Source organism: Rhododendron vialii, chromosome 8a (assembly GCF_030253575.1).
Source record: "Rhododendron vialii isolate Sample 1 chromosome 8a, ASM3025357v1".
Classification (NCBI taxonomy): Eukaryota; Viridiplantae; Streptophyta; class Magnoliopsida; order Ericales; family Ericaceae; genus Rhododendron; species Rhododendron vialii.
In genome coordinates this window covers 12,091,104-12,118,655 of record NC_080564.1, presented here as the reverse complement: position 1 = coordinate 12,118,655, position 27,552 = coordinate 12,091,104, and the positions used below count along the sequence as shown (strand labels likewise).

The window sequence follows — 27,552 nt, the reverse complement described above, 5'->3', positions numbered from 1 at the left end:
TTAGGCGAATTATTTTACTTCATGAACCAAGATTTGGTGGACTTTGGGGGCAAAAAAGTTCCAAGCTCCGGAGGAATCGTGAAGCCAAGCTTTTCAGTTTCATCCCTGCAAATACTATAAGTTAACGAGTGTGGCAAGAAACAAGTACTGATAATGAGTTGCACAATCTGCCCAAATATAATCAGATCAATGCTACCTAGAAAGAGGCTTCTGATGGGGTGCGAAGCAGAAAAAAGAGATATCAGTGTCATTTTTCAGTGTGTATGAGGTAAAGATAGCCACCTGCAAACAACACAGAATTCAGTTTTCCCACAAATTTCAAACAAGCAGAAATAAATAAGCCGAAGAATTTGTAGTTACAAGTGCAGAACTCAAAGAGAGACATTCCAAATGGCTAAATCTGCAACTTGTAGTTTAAGTAACTTTATGCGATGAGCAATAGATTGTCTAAGAAGTAAGAGCTATCAAATGGGTTGCAAGTAATCACCTCCAACACACCCTTATTCCCACGAGACAATCTTAATGACGCTAAATATTTTCCACCGCAAAAATCAATATCAATATCCAGATAATGAACATCATCTTTTCGCTTCTGTAACTTCTTAACCCAGTCACCACTATTAACCGGCTTGCAGGTTGAATTGAATGCAGTCAAAGTAACAATGAAGTATATCGTGACCGGGTTAGCATACAAATCAATAGATGACCCACGAGGAATAGTTGCCTGGTTCCCAATGTTTCCACGATCCATAGCAGCACATGGATCTGCAGCAAGATGGATATTAGTACTGAAAGCAAATATACACTTTAAATTTTTGTACAAACCGTTTTCTGCTATTACCCATATCAGTTAAAAGCACGTGAACCTCTTCCTGCAACAAATTGAAGACCCTAACTGTAGGAAGAAGAAAGATTTCCTTCTGCTCCTGTAATGCTAGTGGTGAATCCCAATTTCCTGGGGCATATCCATGGTTGTTTGGTTGTATAACAGGTATATTCCTTACAACACTTTGAACAAGGAAAAATAAATCAGCAACTTCTCCACCTTCATATCTGAGGGAGCAACACACTGTACTGAAGGAATATCTCGCTGGTTCAACAAGGAAAGCCTTCCGAACTTTGTAACTTAATTTATCAAATATTCCAGAGAGCCGAACAGCCTTTCCACCTTTAAGATCATCTGACCACTCCAATGATAGTAATTTCTTAGCAATGGTTAAATACTCTGTAATTTCTGGTCTAAAAGATAATAAGAAGTTACCTGCAAATTCATTTACGATAACATTAATTTCATGGTTGTAACCATCCCCTGAAGAAGATAAACTTGAGCACATTCTCCGAATTGTGCTTCCTCAACCAAAGTTTCCACTTTTATCAGAAGAATAACGAATAAAACAGCAGTACAACATGAAGTTCACATATTCTTAAAGGAATAACCGACAATCTTTTTGGTCTAATACGCTCTCAAATATGCTATCTGTAAACAGCAGCAGAATATGGAACTGGAAGGCTTATAACCCAAGATCACAAGGGTTTTACTTGGAAACCAGAAAACGTAGCACCTCGGATTCCCTCAGTAAGAAATGGCGCGAGTTGCCCAGGCTCACGGGTCAAGCAGGTAGATCTTCTAGGTAAAAAATTTCCTTCACCTCCATCACAACTATGGTTTTTTTAAGGAATCACAGGGAGGATCATTATGGATTCCGCTAGACGAAGTGGTTCTCACAGACACTGAACTAAAAAAAATCATGAAATGCCATAGGTTTGAGTGTATTACTAACATTGAAGACGCCACCGTAGTAATTGTTTAGTGGATCATCCAGTAAATGTTGCATGACAACATCACTTTAAATGATTTAGTTTGCTCCGTATTGACAAAAGAAATTTCTGTTTCACATCTTTACAAAGGACAAAAGCATCAAATAATTGTTGTGAGGAACTACTGGTCCAAAATCGAGATCGTGGAGCTTAACATTATCCTATGTTAGCAAGAGCACCACTCTCAGTCCCAGTTAGCAGGCGCCGGTCTCTTCTTCTGGCAGGATTGCATCAATAGGGAGAACATAACTCAATAAGTGAAAATTCAGAGATGGATCAAATTGCTTCTTAGGGCCTGTTTGATTGCAGGTTTCGTTTCGAGGGGATTGGTAATGGTAATGAGGTGGGCTTAGGATAAGGATTGGTAATGAGAAGGGATTGGTAATGAGGTGGGATTAGTAATTTGCATATTTGTTTTGCACCGGATTAAACGATAGGATTATTATCTAACATGTTTGTTTTACATGAGATAGGATTGGATTGAGATGTCTATTTCCATTTTTGCCCTTGTGCAAAAATAATATCAACCCTTACCAGTGTCTTCCACGCCCCACCTATACTCTCCTCTCCCCACCCCACCCCCTTTCTCTCTCTAAAACCATCTATTTCACTCACAATCAGTTATAGAGAGAGAGAGACCCATTTGCCCTCGCCCAAAATCATTTGTCTCTCCTCGCCTTGCTGGCCGGATCTGCCCTCGCCTAGGCCCCAGGATCCTCCCCAGCAAAATCCCCCAAGAGCGCCACCCCCGCCATGAACAGAGTCGCCTTCGCCGGATCCAGCGCTGTCATGTTCGCCGCGATGAGTTTGTTACAGTTTATTTCGAGTTTTGATGGCGTCAACGATTTGTGCCGATCAAAAAAAAAAACCAAAATTTTGTTACTGTTTATTTGTTACTAGTTCTTTTGCGTATAAAATGATCTCTCTGGTTTCTCCTTGAACTAATGGTGATTTTGTGATTTTTTTGGGTTCAATTGTATTTTAATTTGGAACGGATGTTGTTGCCAGTCTTGGAGGAGAAGACGATGTGGTGTTGCCTTCTCTGGTTTTCTTCATTTATGTAGGAGAGAAGAGGGTAATTGTGTCAATATATGTAAAAAGGGAGGGTATTATAGTCTGTTCACCACCAATCCCATTGGACAGGATTGGTCGTAACACCTCCCCGGGTTGGCTAATCCCATGCGATTGGGGTATTGAGAATCCTATGGGATTTGTAATCCACTCACTAAAAATCCAACCAAACATGTTTTCTAAAGCCTCCACCACCTTATCAATCCTATCCCATCTCCCAAACCTGCAATCAAACAGGCCCGTAGTTCTCACCCTTCATTTTATTTATATCTGGTAGCAATGTTTTAAAAACCGGACTGGACCGGCCGATCGGGCTGGTTGGCACACCAACCAGCCCTTTGTCCGGTTTGGGTGGACCCCAAAACTGCTATTATTAGAGAACCGGACTCTTTAATGAGAACCGCCTCAAATTTCCTGTTGGCGGGCCAACCGGCCCTTTGTCCGTTAGAGTTCTAGCAACCCAGCCTATTCAAAATTTAAACTATTGCCAACCAATCAGTGGCCATTCCCGCAAAAGCTGGGCTCGTGGATGAGTAGGTAATGGACCCACTCACTGCACTAGCACACTTGTTGACAAAAGGAGCATTAGATAGGCGAAAGAGGTCCCAACAGTTCTAAAATCCACCGATGTGGGATTGGTAAAAAGCTATGATGCACCGACACGGATACGGACACGGACACGGACACCAAAACCGACACCGGGACACAGGAATTCTAAAAAAATGGGGACACGGACACGGCGGGGGACACGCCACGTGTATATTTATTTATTTATTTATATATATAAATAAATAAATAATTATAGTTTAGCACCCAGAAATTTTAAAAAAATATAATTTGGCCCCAAATTTTTTTAAAAAAAATTACAGTTTGACCCCCAAATTTTTCAAAAATTACAGTTTGGCCCCCAAAATTTAAAAAAAATTACAGTTTGACCCCTGCCGTGTCCCCATCGGTGTCCCCGCGGTGTCCCCGCCGTGTCCCCCTCAAAATTTAATATTAAAATATGGGACACGCCACGTGGCGTGTCCCGTACGTATCTCCGAGGTGTCCCGCGGTGTCCCCGTGTCCCCGTGTCCTGACACTGCGATACTTCGACCTTTAGAGGTGTCGGTGCTTCATAGGTAAAAAGTGTCAAGAATTTGTTCCTAGCTCAAGTCCTCCTCTTTTCTGTTTAAAAAAAGGTCCTCTTTTCACTCCAAGACATTTTTACATGCTCATTTTAATTATATGTATATATTTAATATATTTATAGATTTTTACCTCTAAGTACAAAAAAGTGACAAACAATTCTCACTAAGGAGAGATGGAATACTTATTTATCACTAGGTCCACTTTTACAAAAATACATTTACCATTAATGGAAGTGTCACCCTAGGGTTTTACCTTAGGTGCCCTTAAATCTTAGGGTACCATATGGTTTTAGGGTTTTAGGGTACTTTTGAGTTTTAGGGTTGAGGTTACCCTAGGGTTTAGATTTACGCGCTTTCATAGAGCCCTTGGGTTTAGTTTCAGGCATTTTCAAAGGGGTTTTAGGGTGCACTTTCCTATTATAGGGTTTTAGCGGTTTAGGCACTTTCATAGGGTGCCCTAGGAGTTAGGCAATTTAAGGGTTTAGGGTTTTAGGCACTTTCATAGGGTTTTAGTGTTTCATTAATTAGAGGAGACCTGGTGGGAATTACTTTCTATTTTCTGGACCTAGAGGTAAAAAACCCATATATTTATGATATCACGGTTTGATTCCGGTCCCATCCGCCCGGTTCCTTTTTCGGTTCGCTCACCGATCCGAATTTTAAAACATTGTCTGGTAGCACTGTAGAGTCTACAGACTACAGAGCAGTATATTAGATATCGGGAGTCAGCTAGCAGGTTTGTTCTGCATATAGCTCATTCAGTACCAACAAGACAACCATTGTCTCTGTAAATGTTTCCAATTCGCACCCAAGTCTATCAGCTTCCCATCGGATCCAAAGTCCAAACCAACTGCTTGTTTGAATAACTTCCCCCAAAATATTGGTGTCATAATCATCTTGGTAACAAATAGCGAACAATATTTATCAGTCAACAAATAATATGACCAATTAGATCACATATGTAATCAGCAAAAACGAAGTTGATTAAACAATCAAATGATCAGTCTACATCCAATCTTTGGAGCTACACACTTCAACATCAAGTCCTTTACCATGAATCCATAAAAATAAAAAATAAAAAAGTCCTTTACTTATCAAAAAAAATAAAATAATAAAATAAAAGTCCTTTCGTCAACACTGAAAGACTTTAACTCCCCAAATAGCTCACATCACATCACAACTCCAAACTCTGAGAGTTATAATATATTCTACATTTCTAATATTTAACTAAAACTCAGAATGAAAATACGAGTAATAAACATTTTAATGAAGCTATGGCACTAAAGATATTTACTCGGGCTAGAGCTGGATAATTCCTAACAGTTAACATGATGTTGTGGACAATGATACTTATTTTTGCATCTACAAGGCTGGCCTCGGTAAGAGGAGGCTTAAGTTGAACAATCCAAAACCTATAATCTGTAGATTTTTTATTTGCAGTTACCTTCCAATCTGCAATATCCTTGGGTAAAACTTTGCATAGTACATAGATAATGCTCATTACACCTCTTTAAATGAACAAGTCCTTTATAACACCAAGAATGCTCATTTCGCTTGGCTGCTATGTCTGTGAACAAGCCCCGACCGGAAAACCCTTCCATATATAAGAACATGCCTTGGTTCTCGGATAATTGACTTCATGAAAACTACCTCGTGCGAATTCATCGAAGTGACTTAGAATGCCTAAAACTTGTGATTTATGATATTTTTCTTACCAACATTAAAAAAGAGACTGACATTAATTCAATCCATGCTAATAGATATTTATTTAGCAGCACTTGTTAGGGCTTCTTTGATGCAGTGTCTGAATGGCTAATCAAGGTGCTTAAGAGAATTGGATTAACGGCCACCAAGGGTAATAATTTACCATTCAATACAAAAGCAATCTATGAAAATTGCAGAGTATCCATGATTAACTGGTCACGTAAGAGAATTGGATTAACGGCTACCAAGGGTTATAAATTACCGTTAAATACAAGAGCAATCTATGAAAATTGCAGAGTATCCATGATTAACCATGATAATTTAATCAGTAACACTAAACATGAGTAATTAATACCAATGATCTTGGTTACTTGGCTGTGTTAGATAACTTGATGTACATTCTTGGACCCATTTTCTAACAGCTTAAGCTTTTGGGACTACATCAGAGAGCTCAGGTTGTGAGAGATCTAGGGTTCAAGTCTCTCTGCTTGCAGTTCTTCCCCGTTTGGATCCTGCTTCTCCCCTTCATATTATTTTCGCTCTATCTATAAAAATTTGTATCTCCACATGCAAGACGGGGTTGCTAGTGAGGTAGGGTGTTAGATAACTAGATATACATTGTTGTGCCCATTTTCTAACCGCTTAAGCTTTTGGGACTAATGGTTACTTAACAAGCTGAATGATTTATCCATGGTCGGATGGTTGTGAGATGTCAGAAACCATGTAGATCTTGGCGTCAACAAGTGTCTATTAGTTTTCTTGTGACCAAAAGATGCCTTTTCTCAATTTTAGATCTGTTGCTGCTCTCATTTATAAACTCTGGCCTACCCTCTTCTTATATAACTAATGGAGAACTGCTTTTGCATGAATAAAGCATGAGCATCATGGCAATTTTGGTTTCCTGGGAACCATGTGACGCAAAACCTCGCATACACAGTTTTACCACAAGTCACAGACATGTCCATGTCAAATGAAGACAATTGCATCCCTATGCTCATTGATTAAGAAACACCAAGTATAACTAACAGAATGTAGTTGCAAATCGAATCATCATTTACAGCAAGAGCAATATTACAACACAAGAGGCAAATAAGGCATTATAGAAGTCAATTAGAAAGGAGAACTGCCAGTGAATACCTCCGCTACTTGGATTACAAGCAGCAGCTTAAAATTTTTAGTACTACAAGTACTTCGCAGAATCATCACCAGATACATGACTAAAACAGGCTACCTGGTGGACAAGGCTACATCTACTATGGCGAAGGGTTGACGCAGCCTTACCTCCGCAAGGGGAGAGGCTGTCACTGTGACTCAAACCTGTGACTACCCGTTGCACCCAGGCCGCCCTTTTATCACCAGAATCACGACTAGAAATAATTATTCCTTAGATACTAAAGCTTTTTGATGAAATATTTCCAGAGTTCTAGGTTATGTAATGAACATTGAATGGTTCATGTATAGTTGAAAAAAACATATGAAGTTAACACATTACTTTTTCATACAAACATGTCCAACTTCTTGGAGACGTAGGTTTAAGCACACAAAAGGGCTTTCAGGTATACATTTTTTGCATACACTGCAAACGGAGCCCAAGCTTTCATTATGTCCTTTCTATTGACCAATTTGACCCATTTGATATGATTTCGTCCCCTAATCATCGCAAATCATCGACTACACTAGGAGGCCCTCCAAAAAAAAAAAATGTATCCATGCACCAAGAGTTTTACTGTGAATACACAGCAATAAAAGAGCATGTCCTTCTCTTGCTAAGGTCTCACAACATCACAGCTTTAAAAGAAACTTCTAATTGTTACTTTGGTAGAAACCATAAAGGAAAAATAGTCTCCTGCTCTTGAAAACAATTCAGCCCGATTAGTTAACACTTACCAACGCTTAAAGATGTCAATGCCTTCTTTGATCCACCAGACAAACTTATAGCATCAAAAGCTGCCACAGAATCATCAATTGAATCCCCTGTCTTGAGCACCACAGAAGCAGACTGAGCTTCATTTTGTTCAGGCCGTCGAAAACAAAGCTCCATTGAGAATTTAGTTTCGTTGTGTATTCTCAATAAAGGAGAAACCACAATCGCCAAACCATCCTAAAAAGTATCAATAAAGCAACATGACTAAACAGATAACCAGAGTTTCTTTTGAAACTAAGAAAAGTTGAAAATATTTTGAGAAAATACCTCACTTTTTCTTGAGATGTCAACCACGATAAATGGGCCTGGATATGTTTTGGAATCTTCAATAATGAAAAGGGAAAGGTTAATGAGGTGATAATTTGGTCCCTATGGGAGATCCCAATGGTCAAGGATACATTCTCCCATAAAGGAACACAACGAGTCTCCACAACTACCAATAAAACAAAAGAATCAGAGAATGAAATGATCAACTAAAACATGGAATTACCTAGTCACCCTGGGGCACGTACCCCTCCTGATTTTATGACAACCAAACTTGTACCCTTACACTAAGAAGCACGGATATGGACATGACACAGGCACGGCGACAAACTTCTCCAAAACTAGGACACGGAAACTTTAGGGATACGTCAAAGAAAACATTTACATTATAGATAATACTTAGAAATTCATGTAAAATATTAATCCATTGTTTCTGTTAAATTTATGTACATAAAAAAGAAAAAGAAAAAGAAGAAGACACAAATAGTATTCAGATTATGAAGATACAGATCGAGAGTCATTATATACGTATACCCTTGAACGAAACAATTGAAGTCATTACTATGAGCAATCTTTTAAAAGCGTTCTAATGTCCTAATGTGTCCCCAATGTGCCCTAGAGTATCCGCAACGTGTCCTACTTTAAAAAATATAACAAATCAGACATGTAATTAAACATATTTATGTGTATCTGACATGTGCCCGGAGAGTGTCAGACACATATTGCGAGGTCAATACACGTGTCCGTGCTTTTGCCTAGTTAACTAATTTTTAGCTCTATTGGACAAATTTCCCAATACTCATACCTGATATTATGACCAATCTCCCAAATACTCAAACTTAAATATGCTTTCCAGCGGAGTGTCCATCTAAAAAAACCAGAATATCACATTCGGTTTACTCAAGTCTTGAGTGTCTGAGATGGCCCAAGGGTACTTAATAAATTTCAAAGCCTGTAAACGCCCGCATTATCATGGGGGTTTGTGTCGTATTTGAGACATACTAGGGATTATCTTGCCAGAAAAGATGTTTATTGAGATGGACTTTCATAATGTTGTATTTTGGTAATCTTAAACCATCATTGAGAACCTTAGAATTTGAGCTGGACAAATATCTAAATATTTTGACCTGATTACCTATCCATTCCAGAATTAAAACTGGTACCAGAGTTATTATTCTCGATCATGAGTAGACACGCCAGCCCCAGGTGTGAAATACCTGACTGCAATGACCCAATGGCCATCACAGAGTTTTGCATATTGAAAGAGCATCCTTACAATTCATATTCAGAAGATGATTTATCCTCTGATGGCAGCATCTCCGATTTTTTATCCCAACAATGTGGACTGCTGACTTGGCATTTGCATCTGGTCACGAGACTCACGACACTCTTTGTTGTTTTATTTTGTCTATATATTCTTCTTATATAAAGAATCCAATTACCCCTTCCTCCCTTATTTCATTAAGGAAATCTCCATCCACCTTATTTTGATAACTAAATCTGGATAGAATCCTAAAATGAGGGAGAAATCTTATCACCAAGGTTGACTCTAATTTTTTGATGCATCATCTTCTCTCTTCCTCATTTTATTTTGTTAAAAGAAACTTGAATCTGAATCGAATAAAAAATTTAAAAAATTTGGAGAGAACAATTTTTCATAGAATATATTTTTCGATATTTGGTGTGACGAAAAATATAGTCAACAAAAATTCAATTAAATATGGCACAAATTTTTTTTTTTTCCACTTTTTAAGTGTAGAAAATGTTGACCCGTTTCTTATTACTACCACACCATCAACACCAAACATTAACCAATACTAGTTAGCAACCACCACTACTCGTGTAAGTGAACCCAAAGGTGAAGTAGTTTCATAGACTTGTATTCAAAATCCCTTGGCTCAAAAAAAAGGGGGAAAAAGATGGAACTAGATACCAAACAAAAGAAAGATTATACAAACTATTACATACACCTAATGATTTGTACTACCGCAGTTCGGAAATGTTTAAATTCGTCTATGCTTTTCATGGCACCGACTCTCTTTTCCCAATAGCTTCTCTCTAGACTCTCTGTCTCTCTACATTCAAATCTAGGGTTTTTCTGCCTGGGGGGAGGCGCTGCCTCCTTCCCTCCTCTCCTCTCTTTTCCCCTTCCCTTTCTCTTTTGCAAGTCTCCTCTCCTCCTTTCTTCCTTGTCGCTGCTCCTTCTCCCACCTCGTCTCCCCTCTGCTTCTATCAACCGCCGGTTACCGCACTTGGTGTAACTGGTTTTGCTTAACAACGACGTGTGGTCGTGGGTATGGGGGCGAGGATCGTGCGGCTTCCAGCCGATTCACTCCTGAGTGATTCCAGTTTGGCCTAACGGTGTTGGGAGCTCATGACTAGTGTGGTGGTGTGGCCGCAATCCTTGGCTTGCTGGTTTGGATATGCTCAAGCTTTCAATGGGCGATTCCGCGATGGTGGTGTGCGGCTGTGTTTCATGCCTTGGTTGCCGGGGTCTCCAGCCGTTCGTAAGGGTTGAAGTGGCTGCTTCTTGGCAGGTTTCTCGGGGCTTTAGCGATGTAGGTAGACGGCGGCGTTGTTCATCGTCTTCAAAGTCTGATGGATAAGGGTTTGCAGTCCGATTAAGTTGTTCAGGTGGTGGTGTGTTCGCCTAGGTTTTGGTGGTCGGCAACGTTTGGTTTGGGTGGCGGGATGGGTTCATCCGTGGATGGGTTAGGGTTAGGATGTGGTGTTTAGGCTGGGCTTCGCCCATTTATTGAGCGGATTTTTTTCTGATCTGGGCAGATAGGCCATTAGTTATTCATGTCCTGTATATGTTTTGATCTGGGTATTTTTAGACCCATATAGGGTGTTTGGGCTTTGGCCCTTTCAGGTGGGCTTTGTCCCAAATGGGTGTCTTTTGATTGGTTTCTTGCCAATCGTAGGTTTGGATCTCAGATTGGGCACGCTCCTATTAGTCTTGTAACAATGTCAAGATTAATGATATTTTTGTTGCCGTTAAAAAAAAAAAAAAAAAACAGCGCTGGAGAAGGTGAAAATCCGTTGGGAGATAAAATCGCTTCAGATTGGATTGGATTCAATTACGTTTCTTTTCTTTTTTTTATCATCTTGTTACCTTATAAGAGGTTTATGATTATGTTATGTTTTTAATTTAAGGTCTTCTATAAGCATACATCAGATCTTAACCTCCTTCCCACATGCACAGCCATTGAAGGGTTTGGTTTGGATTGTTGGCTTCAGAGGATATAGCAGGACTTCACATTTAAGCACAAGATTGTTTAGTCAATATCTAGGGAGGACAGGCACTGGACAAACCTTGTTCTGACATTATGCGCGTTCTCCAAGCAAGTGATCTAGCTTCTAAGAGCGATAGACGGATGGGAGAGGTCAAATAGGTTCCTCGCTCAGCAAGCTGGAATGAGACATATGATGCTTCTCGAGGTTGATTGGCAAGAGCCGAGTGCCTTAGAAACATGTACCAGGATAGTAGAAGTCATAATCATTGGAGAAACATATTTAAACGCATGAAGATGCAACAAATGAAAAACCAAACCTCAATTGCAGAAAATTGCACCGCTACAACAGGACGTATGTTTAAAACAAGTTGTGTAAGGTCCGCGACCAAAACACTACCAAAGTTTGTAACTTAAATGTTACATAGAAGGCTATCTATCTAGGTGTCAGACTCATCTAATTTTATATCAAGGACACCTGCACATTGCAAAAAAAAATTGTATCTTTTATGTTTTCAGTTTAATTTCTACGGTAACTTGTATTACAACTTACAAGGTGTCTTGACCAATTTCATGCATAAAACAAGATGATGCTATAACGAGAGATATAACAAAAATATTTGAAAACTGATTGTCAATGTTGATTGGATCCTAAATTCACTCGCCCAAAGGAATTATCTTCTCTGTGTAACCCCATGTTACATAGACTGTTCTAAACATGCACTTCAGTAAGGCCATCAGCTATGTGTGCCACGTGTAGTTGACATTCTTCCATTAAAGACTTGAGTTTTGCAAATTAAAGCATTAAGCTCTCATACCATGCGTGAAATGTCTAATTGGCACTGATAGAAAGATATTGGATGGCTCAAGTTCATCAAGTGAGGCCAGTATGGCTTTCTTACTCTTATCTATATCCCTATCGCTCTGTCTTTCTTGCCATGGGTCACTCTGGCTTTGCTTTCTTCCATGACTCCCTTTTTGAGACATAATCGAATTCTTCTCCATGTCCCTTTGTCTCTGTGTCCGTAGCCTCCACCTATGCCTTTAGGTCTTCACCTAAAAGATTAACCAACTAGATGTATCAGCTGGTGGCTTGACTATCCAGGTCTTATTCTTCTCAATGGCCTTCATGTAGAAAGACAGGAGTCAATTTGATATCAGAGCCAGTTGGAATGGTGGAAAATCTAAGGGCAGCCAGCTGTGCCGCCTCCGACTCTTGAGAACAAAGAGGTCATGAGTGATAGAAAAATGAAATCTGCTATACACGCTGACCATGGCCACCAACGGCCACACAGGGCCCACTCTGGGCCCTACACGGACTATCCGAGCCGTTCAATAATTTTAAAAAAATCCCTGAGTGGGTTCATTAAAAATCAGCTCAATCCGGTCTTGATCCAGTCTTCCATTTTTTCACGAATCCGAAATCGGAATGAAAAAATGCAAGATTGGATCGAGCACCAACACATATTGGATTGAGCTTATTTCACAGGCCCATTCGTTTTGTTTTTTTAAATTATTGAACGGCTCGGATCATCCGTGCGGGGCCCACGAGTGGCCGTCGGTGGCCTTGACTTTTCATAGAAAAATTGATCTGTTTGCAAATCTTTTTAAAGTGTTAAGGAAAAAGGAGATTCCTTTCAAGGCTGTAGTTTTCAAGAAGGTGCAAGGGTGTGGTAAACTCAAGTTTGTAAATGCAAATTTCGTTACAAGTCCACGTAATAAGAGCATCCCGTTCAATGAATTCAAAGCTTAGAAACATACCCGTACCACTTGTACCCAAGTCCATGTAACGTGTAAATCTTTACTTGTGGTCTCATCGTAATTAACTAGCGTTCATTAAACACCAAAGTATACAAGAGGTTACAAACACGGCTGCTAACTACGTCACCATTGTTTGTGGTATGTAACGTAACGGTTCCAGAGGGTTACAAGCCTATATCACTAAAGCACCGAGCCAAAAATTCAAAAGCTACTATCCAAGTTTCGCTATATAAGATGCATTCCATTTGGCCAGACTAGACAGGTATCCTCCTCTAATAATCATCTATGCTTGGGCTATAGTCGCCTTCCATATCTCTAACCCTTCTCAGCTAGAGTATACTTCACCCGGCCAACATCAACTTGTGGCCCATTCTTCACACCAACAACCCCTGTTCATTTCTACAACAAATTATGTGCCTTAACTCCCAGACCCACCTTCACAGCCTATCCACTTGCTGACCCAACCTAAGGACACATGTGCCATCCCGCTCCACATCTTCACCCCAAGACCACCAATCTTGTAGGCCACTATGAATTCTAAGTCCAATGCACCCCCCACCTGGTGGCACGCACCTCCTCATGCCACGCACAAGCAACCTGAACTACGTGAACGCCTAATTGTTAACTCCATGAACCAACATCTTCCTCCTATCCAACATGTGCAGTATTATCTGTCAACATTCATGTGCTTGCCCAATTCTGTTATTTGACCCATACAGGACCACAAGCAATCGACATCAACATGATGCTAACCCAAGTTTGGATCCAAAGCCATTGCCTTGTATATACAGGATAGCTCACCCAAAATGCCTTTTCTCTGTTGCCTCACAACCCCAAAACAGCCTCCAAATCTCTTGCCGATGGCTTGGAAATTAACCTCATCTCACACGTGACTGTCAAAGCCCCGCAACCGGCACACAAACCAAAAAAAGATCATCCTAATACCAACATTCTAGATTTATACAACCGTAGCCATATCACTGCTCCTAACTACTGCATCTACCGATCCACAATAGACATGTCAAAACCACCTTAATATATTCTCTCTCATCTTCTATCGGTGCTGTGAAGCAAAGTCTTGCATTGTCTAGGTACGTAATGTGAAGTATATAAGCGTGAGGGCACCCTCACTTCAACAGCTAATTTTTGGGGTTGAGTTCTACCCAAGACCGCGTAACATGGTATCAAAGCTAGGTACTGGGGATGGGTAGGGTGCGTGTCTCTAGCCTGCACGCGGCAGGTGCTGCCGAGTGAGCTTGTTGCGTGTGAGGGAGGGTGTGAAGCGAAGTCCCATATCACCTGGGTATCAAATGTGAATTATATAAGCGTTAGGGCACCCTCACTTCAACAACTAGCTTTTGGGGTTGAGTTCTACCCAAGACTGCATAACAGGTGCTACCCCTGCCCTCCCGCTAAGGTTTCCGTTTCAAATTTTATAGGACATCTGTCTCAACATTCTCATTTTAGCTACAACCATTTTACTAGCATCTCATTTCTTATTAGCCCAACACTCCGTGCCATATAACATGGTATCTCTTGATACCAGATCCAATGTGGGAACAAATACATGCTGCAAGACCAAAATATCTCCTGATACCAGATCCGATGCATAGCTAGATCACCAATAGTTGCAAAAGCTTAAACAGCTAAAAAGTTATCCCAATTGTACAAATCAAGTATATTACCAATGACCATATAATTTTGCAAATGTTTATCTCGCACAAAGTATCACATGATTGTGAGACTTCCCATGATACATCGAGAAAATAACTAGTTGCTCAAATAGAACAGGAAACAAATACTTCTCAAAATTTGTGAGGAAGAATAGTTTTCCTTTTGGAAAGTTTATACTTAACTGAAAATCAGTATTAAAACTTCCCATAGAATTACATACATTTTCCTTATGTGGTATGTCACTCCTATTAAGTTTGAATCTCCTTCCATTCAACTTGTCATGAAAAAACTAACAAATTTGCAATATAGTCTACAACTCGCCTATATTACCTTGAATAGTTAGTCATGATTTAGCGAAGCAAAGACACATTCTCTTCTAAAGTTAACTTGCAATTAGCTTGAACGACACAGTAACTACAAAGTTTTGCAATTGCAATCCATGTCTATCAGCAGGTGAGAAAGAGGAGGAAATGATAAGCTTCCTTCAGCAAGGCTCAAAAAATGACAAATAGTTTGTGTCGAATCCTCTAAATCTCATGTGGCTAAACGTTCTATGAATCGCAGGCAGAGAGAAACTCGTTACAATATTTAAAGGATCAATAGTAAGAGTGGTACCTTAACATAATGATACTTGACTGCTTTCTGGCTACCAGCGCATCTTGATTATCATAAAAGTGACAAAGAAGATTTAAGCCTGACTGGTTTTCCACCTATTTCACAACATAACAATAAACCTCTGTAATGCTCCAAGTTCACATTTTGGGATTGATCGAAATTCAGAAAAATTTAAAGGTGGAAGAGAACAAAATAAATAAGGCCACGTAAATATTTCACCGATTGGACTCTGAGTAGCTTACGGATATAAAATTAGGAGAGGAAACAACACCATCAGAACAGTAAGCGTACTGAACAGTAAGCGTACTTGACATATATCAACATAACACCGAAACCCAAGATCATAATGAAAAGAGAGAGAGAGAGAGAGAGAGAGAGAGAGAGAGAGAGAGAGAGAGAGAGGGGTCAAAATCCTGTCTTTTGCATATAAGGCACCATCGCCGCAGAGCATATATTGAAGAAGGTCAAATTAGAAGTTTTAGATGCAGCATCCTTGAGAACCTAAAAATCAAGCATAGGTTGGTTGGAATGACAGCCAAGCCACAACCTGGCGGGGCTGGACCCATGTACACAAAACCATCAACAATACAATATGCGTTTAAACCCCTTACTACAGGCTACCACTTATCTGGGAAACTGGAAATGCCATCAACATTTTCGTAGCCTCCAGTTTTCTCTACTCAATCCAGAATGACAAATTAAGCTATGATTTCAAGAAGACAAACAAAGTAAGCGAAAAGGCTCAATTCGGAATCAGAAAAAGTAAAATACACATGGAACGAAAAGAAAATTCAATCCTACGATAGAAACAAGGAAAAGGAAAATATTGGTCAAGATATGCATACACTAACAAGTGCAAGTACAAGCAGAAAGATGTGCATGCATATGAGATGAGAACAGTGTTCACAGAAACAAGTAAAAAAACAAGATGAGAACACTCACAATAACAAGCAGCAAAAAACAAACAAGTGCTTCTTATGAACCAATCACAGCAAAATAAAGTACAGAACCTTGCAGCAGTTAGCCAAAATTGTAGAGGTCTTTATGGCATAGGGACCAGCCAAATCTAACTTTCCAATCACAAATAAAAGTATGTCCACGGAAAGCTCACTTACTGACATCCTGAACTGCCAATATGCAAAGATATGAGTACATAATGAACATAAAACAGCAATGAAAGAATGAATGACATTAAAGTGATTTAACATGAGACCTCTTTCATTCTACCATAAAAATGGACAGGCACCCTGTGTAGATCAAGTTCTGAACCTTTAATCAGGAACCGATAGCGGTAGAAAACACATATTTCAACTGGGTGAATGACATCTCTCCTGCAATATTGCAATCACAAGGAGAAAGTAAGGAAACATATTCATATCAAAAGAGTAAATCTACTGGAGCCAAAATTACAGAGATTAGGGTGGGGATTGCTACTATCTTAAACGGCACGAAAACTCACCATAAGTTACTTTGGGAATCAAAGTAGCATAGCACCATGCTTAATGTGCTTATAACCCTCGCTTTAGCAGGTAGAATTTGTACTGTGAATTCCCTGGTACTGATAGATGCCTGAAGGAGAGGGAATGTTTCCTTTGTATCTGGAAGTTCATGAACAATGGTCAATATGATCTTCTCAATCACAATATCTATGTAATGAAGATTTTGCGGTATGCCAGAGAAGCGCTCTTTATTCCCATGTAAATCATGTTGCAGGCTAGTTCTAGAAGCATCCACCGGATATCTATCTGGCAGCCCAACATCACGAGCTAGAGGAAAATCAACAAAGACTTTCCACTTGAAAGGATTTCCAGGCTTGTTGACAAACTCTGGAACCCCGTCAACAAAAGCAACAGCACGGTCAATCTTCTTGTTTACAAGATAAAATGTATTCCTAGCTAAGAAGTTGTAGGACTCTGACTCTATATCACCCTCGGAACTGTCAAGTCTACGAGAAATCATCTTCCAAAGTGCCCGCCCACCATCATTGACGCTGGAAATATCAACAAAACCAGATCCTGGGCAATAGTTCAATTGCAATGGTTCCCCTGAATCACTCTTAGCATACAATGAAATTAAGGAGAACCACAAAACTGATGATTTCCACCTCGTTTGATTCTGATACTTCACCTAAGCACAAGTTCGATCAGAGATCAGGGATATGAGACATGATGGGCTTCCACTAACAAGTAAAGGACACTTAATGAGAGAAAAGAATGCAGAAGACGATGGATACATAATCTGTTAATCCAATGTTGTAGTACAAGTTAGTAAAGAGGAAATCCTCCAGTACAGAAACTTCCACAAAAAATGTAGCTTACCAACAGTGTTCTAAATGACGGCCGCCACGGCACCTAGGCGGCAACCTGCCACAGCGATTACACCCCTAGGCGTTTCATTAGGCGCCCAGGGAGACTTGGCGGAGCTAGGCACTGTAATTTTTAAAAATTATGTCGTGGTAATCTAATGTAAGGGGACGGTGTAATTTTTTATCATATATTATGATCCAGAGCCCCCAGTCAATCAATCAATCGAAATTGAAAAGCCCTAGTCCAGTTGAGAAGCCCTCTCATCGCCGCCACACCTCATCGCCGATTGTCGGGTTCGACTCTGTGTGTGTGTGTCTGTGACTGGCGGTGTTGACTGGATATTTGTGTTTTTGTGCATGTAGTGTGATGGATTATGTTTCTAACAAACATAGTAAAACAAAAAAAAAAAAATGCCAAATCGCTTGGTGGCTCCTAGGCGCTTGGCGGTGGGTCGCAGCCTGACTAGCGCCGAGCGCCATTTAGAACACTGCTTACCAAGTACTGGAATGCAAATCACATAAACTTCCAACTAACCTAGCAGCTCTCAAATAATTACATAGCTAATTCCTTTGGTTGAAACAAATGATATGAAAAACCTATTCTATAATAAGGAAACCAGTATTTTAAAGATTATATATGGGAAGGAATGCTACATATAGAATTTCATACTCTAAAAAGAGCCCTGTCTCCAACAAGTGAATAATGAGTTGCTCCAACCAAAATGTACTTGCTTTCTCCACCTTCAACTGCCATATACATGTGCTGATGGACATCTTGAATAGCAACAAGAGCCCCTAAACATGACATGACCATGCCGTTAGGCTAAACATCCCCAAAGTTCTCTGGAAGGAGAATTGTATGACAACAAAAAGCATCAAGAAAAAATAATACCATCACGAACTGTTTCATCCGAACTTCTATCAGATTCTTGGTTAGTAGAATTGTGCCTTTGTTTGACATTGCCAGAAGTCTTCTCACCAAGAATCCCTGACAAGGATTCAACAGTAGATGAAAGCACCTGTGATGCAAGAAAATGAAGTTATGCAAAGTAACTTATTCCAAAACCAACCACAGTAACAATGGTACATAAAGAATCCTTGACATCAGACAACTTGCACCAACTACACCCCAATTACTTCATATGAGAGAGAGAGAGAGAGAGAGAGAGAGAGAGTCAAAAAACATGGTATCCATAGACACGCTTCTAAGTTCTAACAAGATCTTTAGCATCAGTCAAAGCCCTACTATAATAAGAGATAGAAAACCTCTCTGGAATAATTACATACAACATTAAAATAGGGCTCACCTTTACTTCTGGCAGAGAGATTGTCATGTCAAAACCTGTAATAGACCCAATGCCAACCCAAACCTCATTCAAGACCTGACTCTCTCCCTGCACAGGCTTCTCAACGGCAATGGATGCACTTAACTGTTTCAATATATAGCTTTGACGACTTAAATCCAGGACTCCAGATACAGAACCATCCACAACAGGTTCCTTTTGCCAAAAACAAGGGCCTGAGCAACTTGCATCATTAAGAGCTGAATGAATCCCATCGGTAAGTTCAAATTCTAATTTAGGATCCCCATGTAAAGACTGAGAAGATGAATCGCTCAGCATGAGAGATGAAAAATGAGGAATCGGAATATCATTGGTTTGCTGTTCCTCATTTTCATGAAGGATTTGTGAAAGAATAGACAAGCGGAAAAGATCAAATAAAAATCTTTTATTCGTATTGACCAATTCAAGCTCCAAATGCAAATCAGCATCAAATTGAAGTTCTTTAAATCCACCTGCACCAAAGTAAAACATAACTCAAACAAACATGGCAGAATTGTTTAACAACCAACAGACCTAGAAATGGTTATACCAGATTCTTCTGCAGCCACAAGAAACAGAGAAAGCTGAGAAAGATCTACTGTAAATACTTCCAACTGCTCCCATATCCTTTGTTGAAGGGTCTTTTGTTGCCCTTCACTGGGATGACCATCCTGTGCAGCCATGTTTTCACCAGTTTCAGTAACCATGTGCTCTTCAGATGATGCTACATGTGAAAGACTTCTGATGCAACCAAGGTACGAAGCAAAACCTTCAACAAACATTGCCAGTGCTTCTGTTTCAACGAATACAGAACCACCCTGCCCAAAATCCTTAAGTATGTTAATAAGTTTCCAAATAATCAGGCTAAGATTAACCCAATAATAAGCCTGCGTATTTTAATGACATTACATGAAGTCAAAATGCATGATCACTGGAGTAAAGAATAAAAACTTCAGCAACAAGGCTATCTTTCACATTTCATCCAACCGAGAAGATAATTACCTGTATATGGCAAGCAATCATCCGGAATTCATGCCCGACAGATACTGAGCATTCAAGCTTGGTTGATTTTTGAGCTCCAACCAATATCTTCTTTACCAACAATCCTGTCATATAAATTTCACTGATTGCGAAGTTCGTAACCAACCAAGTACCAATGGCTGGTGCCACCCTATTTGGAGTGTTTGATTCTTGAGGGGGTGTAGCCGAATCCTCCACCACATGAGAAATCTTTCCCACAGAAGAAGAGCCCTCAGCTGCATCACTCACACTTCCTGAATGTAAGTCATTCTGAAGGGATGCTAACCGCAAAGCAGATGTACAGTGGGAAAGAGAGAGTTCATACAAGCAACTCAGAGAATGCAGCAGATTTCTATGTTGAAATTTATCTAATGTTATACAAATGTCATTCTGATCTCTGAAAATGACGGAGCGAATTTCTGTGAGATGAGCAATAACTTCCAGCTCACTTTCTTCACACAAAAACTCCAAAGATGTCTGTTGAACACAAAACAAAATTCCATAAACAGGCAAACCATCCATCGCAAACTTTTTAGCAACAGCGTTGCAGACACCCCATGTTGTGTCAAATGGCATGACAGAGTTCTCCATATTGCTTTTCCGGGAGTTATGGAGGACAAGAACTATTGACCTGATCTCAAAAGTGCTACTAATACCAAAAAGAACTTTCGTCCAGCACAATGGTAGCCTCTTCGTTCCTGTCACCAGTGTCGCCTCACTTGCAGAATCAGCGCACGTCATCTCTTGCCTCCTTAATTCTTGAAAGCTTACACCACCATACGAATCAACACATGACACGGCAGAAAACAGGTCAACAAGTTCCTGCAATATAGAAAAGTGTTAACTCTTACAAAGGAAATAAAAGGCTACTAACTTTAGAGTCCACAAGATAAACAAGACAAAACAAAAAAAGCACCCATCATCTGCTGACATCACAAGATACCCAATGATCTAGAGTCATATAACACATGCCTACGCAGGCATATGTCAATATGTCAGCACCTAATATCCAGTGTCCACTTATTGACAGCTGTAATGAATTGTCAAGCATCTTACTTAAGACTGACTTATAACATTCACGGGATAACACATAGGATCTTGCTTCTAGAACATTCCAGAATGCTTCCACCGCCCTACCACTGAGGGCGGTTCTGCTAGGGTTTGCCACTGTTCGGGAATGAAGCTGTATCCGAACTACCTGTTCGGCAAAGACCACCGTGCCCCTACCGGCAAGCAATATACAAGTTCGGTTATACCGTTCACCATCACGTGGTATCCCGCATGGATCACGTGCTATGCACACATCCGTTTCCTATTCGGGAGAATCCCTCTTCAAATTAATTACAAATCACCATCATAACCCATATATTAGTATCAACTCAGGCATGAATCATGAACCGAACCGTGAATCATAATATATTGATAACTATGGCGATAAATGCTAGGAAGTATGCAAAATTTCTTCGTAATGTGTGAAAAGATCCTCAAGACTCTCCACACTCCACAATTTGGCGTTTTCCTCATCCATTCGACAACACACTAGACATAAGAAGATATAAAATAGGGTTGTCATTAATATGATCCATTGTACATAACCAAGTATGTAATGAAGATGGTTTCAAGACTGTAACAGGAACAACAACATGCCTAGAAGAAGATTCTCAGTCATATTCAAGAGATGGCCAACAAGTATCCGCCAAATGCTCCAAGAAACGAAGAGAGAAGGAAATCTAATATGAGCAATGAAACAAGCTGATGCACCTTACTTGAAAATTATACTACTAAATGCAGAATTAAAAAATATATATATGCTGAAACCAAAAAAAAACAAAAACAAAAGAATTACCTCAACCAAAATAGACAATCTATCCATGCATAATGAGACAGTTACTCCTGTCGCCATCCCATGCAACGCTGCTGAGAATGCCACAATTGATGTGCTAAATGAATGAACATCTTCCCTGCCATACAATGCAAAGCACTCTCATAATCAGAGGAGGAGGGGAGAGAGGTGCAATATGGTGTATAAAACCAAAACAAAGGGAAATACCCACAAAATGAGCTACCATATCAACAAGTTATGAAATTGACAATGCAGAGAATAGGCAACACGACAACACCTGAAGAGGGTCACAAATCACAAAACAGGCCTCATTCCAACAATCATAAAACTGAAACTTATCCTACACTCCGTTGCGAGGCTCTTCAAGCTAAACAAGAAGTGAAAGCAATGGCTAAACAAGAAGCATTTATTTGAAAGGACAAGGGCTCACCTTTTCCTTGGACTCATGATGTTTGCATGGTAGCTAGACTTGGGCAACCAGTTAAATATGCAAAGCTTGGCCAATCAAACTCAACCCAACGTAACTTCAGGACTTCAAAGTGATCTCATGTAATGTCGAAAACCCTAAGAAAACATAATCCCTATGCAGCTTGTCCATTGGGAATATATGTACAAGATTAATTTCATTTCTAGACATTTGACTCCTATATCTCGTACGCAAGTACCTTTGTAGTCTTCTACACAGTATTTCAACAAGCTTACCTTGAGTGTGCAAATATGATGATGAGTCATGAGTGTATCGCAATTAACATCTACCCAGGAAAACGGACTAAGTGATGATGTGCTAAACAATGTAGGCTTGACGACCAGCAAGAAAATATTAGGAGACAACAACATTAACCCTGCAAAATAGATCCACACCCAGAGGCCACATTAAACCCAAAATTGCCACACCTACCCATCCTTCCGTTGTACAACTTGGTAAGTTGGTATACATTTTTGTGGACACATTTCCAAACAGTTTCAGCTTTGGAAAAACTGGTGATCATTATCAACTACATGTGTCTTGGTACAGGAACGAACGATAAAATACATGGAAGGCAATATTATGCCTTCATTGCCATGTCAACAAGATTACAAGTTTATAACTCCAAAAATGAGGATTGCTAATTTGACAAGAAGAACTAAAAGGAAATTTGAAGCTTATCGGAAGTTACATTTGCTACTTTGATCGTCCTCATGAGAACTTTCAGTTTCCACGTCGATATTACCTTGGTATTTTACATAGTACTAAAAAAAAAGAAAAATAGAAGTCTGTAAGAAAGAAATCCACAATGCTGTTACAAGAATCTGCACACAAATGCATGTTTCAATAAAGACCGAGGTGGAAAAAAGTATGGAACTAGTAAGTAGTAACCTTGCCAAGTGATTTAACTAGTTACAATAAGCAAAAGCAAGGTCTTTCAATATCCCGCATCTAGAGGAACCGCAGTATCCAGATAAGGTACAAAAATTAGTGACTAAAATCCTACCTCAAGAAGGATAACTTGATAGTTGTTGGATTTAGCAAAATAACTGGACACTGTTGATTTTTTGCTGAGTCATGGAGATAAGCTTCTAAACCAATAACATTTAAGTAAATACCGTGCCAAATTTTCCCCTGACACATGTATATCTCATTATCCATCTTAGGCACTTTAACTGTTCGGGGTTCCTTAAACCTGAAAGATTCTCGCCCTGCATCATTCAATCCTTGTCGGTCAGTAGAAGCTACAAAATCAGAGTTCAAAGTTGGCCAAACAGCAAGTTCTATATTGTGGACATCAAGTTCAAGGTGAAGATCATCCTGGCTAGAGACATGACTTCCATTTTCATACTCATCATGGAAGCCCTCCTTTCTCAGGGAAATTTTGATGAGAGGACCAGCAATAAACACTGCAATTTGAATATGTTTCTGTGGAAGCATTTTAAGCATTGCCTTCTCCATTTCACTAATATATGACTTGCATCTCCTATCCCAACTGACTGCTAGTGGGATCTCATATGTCACTGGAGTAGGCAAAACCACTTGTGCTCTCCTGCTGCAATCTGTCCAACAAAGAGCATGGTGTACCTGTCTAAGAACCCGAGCAGTCGGTAGTATCGAGGGATAATCCAAGACAAACTTCAATTTTCCAACCATCAAACAGAATTCCCAAAACCCAGAACTCAAATTCTTCAGGCTTCGATCCGTCGCAAATCGTTTTATCTCACAGAGAATCAAAGGATTTTCGAAACACTGAATCATACTTCCTTCAAATGTTGTGCAATAATTTTTCCAATTTAACCTCATCTCACCAAGAAGATTCCACAAGGGCGAGACAGAAGACCCATCAGTTGCATTAGTTGTAGTATCTTCTGGATAAAACACTCGTGCAGGCTCACCCCATACAATGGTTTTCGAATAATCAATTTTCTTTTTCAAGTGTCCGTTCAGATATCTAGTATTATTCTTCAAGCCATCTTCAGCATGAGATGAGGACATAACCTTCAAGTTCCCGCATGAAAAGAAAAAACACTGTTCACAAATTTTCTCAGTGAATACTAAAAACAAGCCGTCAATTGAAACACAAACTGAAACTACACCCATGGAGCTCCCGGCACTTGAAATTGGGTCCCCACCACTAACAGTCTGAACCCTATTCACTGAGGAAACAATAGAAATCATTCCCATGCTTACGTTAAAGCAACTTTGTGCACAGGAATCTTCAGAAGTTCTACTCTGTCCTTCAATGTGTGAATGGTCATCCAATAATATTTGCCCAAGTAATATCATTAATGACCTTAGTGCTCCGCATAGAAAGCTCCAAATAAGTTGTAGGAGTGCAAGGACCCTATTGAAGAATCCCCAGCAAGTACTGACTAACAATCTACTAGAATAATCGTTTGTTTGTCTAATATTTAATGCTGCTCTGTAACGGGTTATTCGCCGTGCCAGTGCAATAGCCTCAGCAGGCAGCTTCTTTTCAATTTCAGAAACCATCTTCCAATGATTTTTAACAGATACTGAAAAGGGATTATCCTTGGACATCTTAACAGCAGATCCTTCCATGACGTTGTCCACAGGATATCCAACTAACACAAGTAGATTCTCATAAGCATTGACATACCGTAACCACAGACAGATAATACCAACCAACGTATACAATGTCAATCTTGAAGTCAACATCAGGGAACTAATTCTGCTTGCAGCTATGTTCCATAGGTGCCTACCACTTCTCGGATAATTGGATTCATTTGGTGAGGGTGGCGAAAATGCGAAAATGATGGGAAGGTCTTCTGGAGAAACTGACAAGCTTAACACTGGAACATTAAGATTGACGCCCATAAGCTGCAGACCTTTGAATTTGATGCGAGTGAACAGATCTGCTGAAACTACAGGACAGCTGATTCTATCTCTCCTCTTCAACCCAATCTCAAAACCTTTCACGTCAAGACTGAAAGATCCCTCTTTTAAAGGAGAAAAAAGTGAACTGATGAGTCCTTTCAAAATACACCCATTCTCAGTATACATAGATTCTGCATTAAGCTCCTTCATCTCACAAAAACAGCTGAATGTATCATTTGAAGTGGGAAATTGCACTTGAACATGAATGTCATGCATCTGCAACTGACTGAATTTTAGTATCCCACTAAAGATAAAAGTCTTCCGATTCCTTGCATAATCGATGTCCGCTAATGTTTGCATGAGTTCATGTAAATCTCTACCCTGTAATCCATCAAAAAATCTGTCATTACTGATTACTATTTCACTTTGCAGTCCAATCTAAAACCCAACATATCAAAAGCCTATATATGTTGAATTAAGAAGCCTTCTATTGCTTGTACTTGAATTAGTGTATCCTAGGGTCAATGCGAGTCATTACCCTGTGACCCAGATTAAGCCCAAACTTTATTAGCCAACTTACAGATATACAAATCAGCAAATGTAGAGTGTGAAAATGCAAACTAGGATTTTAATGCTTCAAGGCTCATTTAGTGGAATGGAAGTCGGTTATGGGTCGAGAATGTATGTTAGCATTGTTAATGACGGCTAAATGTAGAAAGAAAGAATCTTTTCCTCTAACTCTAAAAAAGTAGTTTAATATTCCATGTTGGCATAAGGAAAAATGTATTTTTTACAACCTAATGGTGGTTCTCTTTAATTTCCGAATTTGAGCTTAATTATTCTCATTTTAGACAATTTTCATGTTTTCTCAATTATTTAGCCTTCTTAGCACAAGAATATCCTTTTCTTAAGTTGTTCCTAGCTTCTTTTGAACTACTGCGGCTATAAGTAAGGTTAGCAGGTGGCATGGGATCCTTACTCGGGGAAATTTTTGGCTACTCAGGTTATGTTTGATTAATCAGAAACCCTATGCACAATGCTTGCTGTGCCACAATTCATACAGCATGCCTGAGTGGCAATGACCCATTCGTAATTAGGTTTAAGACAACAAATAACAAACCATCCCAATCACCAATGAGGCGGTGTGACATACGCACGTTGTACACCATGTCATGTTTGTTGACTGGTCTCTGATTAACAATATACCAGGAAGAGTTTCTCTTCTATTGATGTGCTTGTGGTTCTTTTTCTTGTTGTTTGCTTTGTTCCGTTAAACAAACAGAAAGCAAATGATATCACTGGGTTGGCACAACCAACGGGGTGTCCATGCCATGGTAATCTTAACATTGTCGTACAAGACTTCAAGCTTCTGTAAGCATCAAAGCTACCTATTTAGTAGGATTAAGTGAACCATATTGCGCCCAGTTAAACAACAAATGGCTCTTTTCTCCTTTACTTTTCTCACTGTAAGAAAGCACCAATACCTCAGGATCCATTTCGGCTAAAGCCCTCTCCTTATCCTCCAAAGCCGTGTCTGTCCATTCCTGTCTCGTTCTAAAACCTCTCCCCTCCTTCAATTCCCTTCAAAAAAAATAAAATACATGGACTCTAAATACATGCACAGATACACAATACATACAACAAAACACAACTTTTTCGCAAGATGTAGAGAGAACAGTGGTTTACCCAAGTGATAGAGCGACACGGAGACCGCGAACCTCGAGTACGAGGTTGGGGGAAGACCAGTAGGACACTCTAACACTCAACTGTTCGACCGTTACGTCCGTGAAAGACCATCGAGAGGAGCCGTCGAACAGCTGCCGGTTGAGAACCGAAGGGTCGAAGCTGAGGTTCTTGGCGACGCCGTGGGAGCGGAGAAACCCTAGTTGGAGTTCCAAGTCCGGGTCCTCTCGGAGCAACGGACGCAACAGGGACGATAGCCTCCGTTGGACGTAATCGTTGAGGAACATCGCGGACCGTCTTATGCAGCGGATGGTGGTGGTCGTGTTACTCACTTACTCGTGTATTGGATTGCGATTTCGCCATGAACGAATCGGCGATGAGAGAAGACTCAGAGTAGAGAGTGTTCGAGTAGGGAATTTGAATGGTTTGTGCTGATCTCCGTGAGTGGGGAATTGTGTAGCACGGACTACTGAATTGTCGTGTTGTCGGCGTGAAGGTTCGGGGCTTCGTGAGTCCGAGTGGGCCTCGCGGATAACGGAAGCCAAGCATATACAGTACTGTCGTGGAACGTGGATGCCTCTGGAAATTGAAAAAAGATTGATTGAGGGATATTGGCGTAATTTAAAAGTTTTAGGGTGGCATAATTTAGTTTTAGGGTTAAGACCCAGTTTCACTAATACAGTTAGGGGTGAGCATGGATCGGATTGGTCTGGTTTTATAATAATTCAATAACCAAACCACTACTTACGGATTATGAATTTAGAGAACCAAACCAATCCATAAAATTCATAAAACCAAACCAATCCAAACCATTCAAAGGCGGTTTGGTTTCGGTTTTAAACCACGGTTCGTTTAAAATTGAGATATCATTACTA

At 39.9% G+C, this 27,552-nt stretch overlaps 1 protein-coding gene across 5 annotated transcripts in view; it reads right to left on the bottom strand.

Moving 5' to 3' along the window:
- LOC131336651 (uncharacterized) overlaps positions 1–27,225 on the bottom strand; it is a 37,962-nt gene extending 10,737 nt beyond the window's left edge. For all 5 annotated transcript variants that reach the window (XR_009202900.1, XR_009202901.1, XM_058372558.1 and 2 more), the window contains exons 1-20: positions 26,681–27,225; positions 26,479–26,575; positions 23,160–25,375; positions 21,691–21,805; positions 19,827–20,666; positions 19,375–19,642; positions 18,810–19,297; positions 18,395–18,521; positions 18,173–18,297; positions 16,657–17,324; positions 16,411–16,528; positions 16,208–16,324; positions 15,198–15,292; positions 11,230–11,378; positions 7,918–7,973; positions 7,614–7,827; positions 842–1,261; positions 488–765; positions 197–282; positions 19–105 (exon numbers count right to left, since the gene is read on the bottom strand). Coding sequence is in view for 3 of the 5 variants with exons in the window: in XM_058372558.1 (XP_058228541.1) it covers positions 19–105; positions 197–282; positions 488–765; positions 842–1,261; positions 7,614–7,827; positions 7,918–7,973; positions 11,230–11,378; positions 15,198–15,292; positions 16,208–16,324; positions 16,411–16,528; positions 16,657–17,324; positions 18,173–18,297; positions 18,395–18,521; positions 18,810–19,297; positions 19,375–19,642; positions 19,827–20,666; positions 21,691–21,805; positions 23,160–25,375; positions 26,479–26,575; positions 26,681–26,964 (6,848 nt within the window). In the remaining 2 variants the exon portion in view is untranslated. The remainder of the gene's footprint in view (positions 1–18; positions 106–196; positions 283–487; positions 766–841; positions 1,262–7,613; positions 7,828–7,917; positions 7,974–11,229; positions 11,379–15,197; positions 15,293–16,207; positions 16,325–16,410; positions 16,529–16,656; positions 17,325–18,172; positions 18,298–18,394; positions 18,522–18,809; positions 19,298–19,374; positions 19,643–19,826; positions 20,667–21,690; positions 21,806–23,159; positions 25,376–26,478; positions 26,576–26,680) is intronic.
- Between the last annotated feature and the right edge of the window lie 327 nt (positions 27,226–27,552).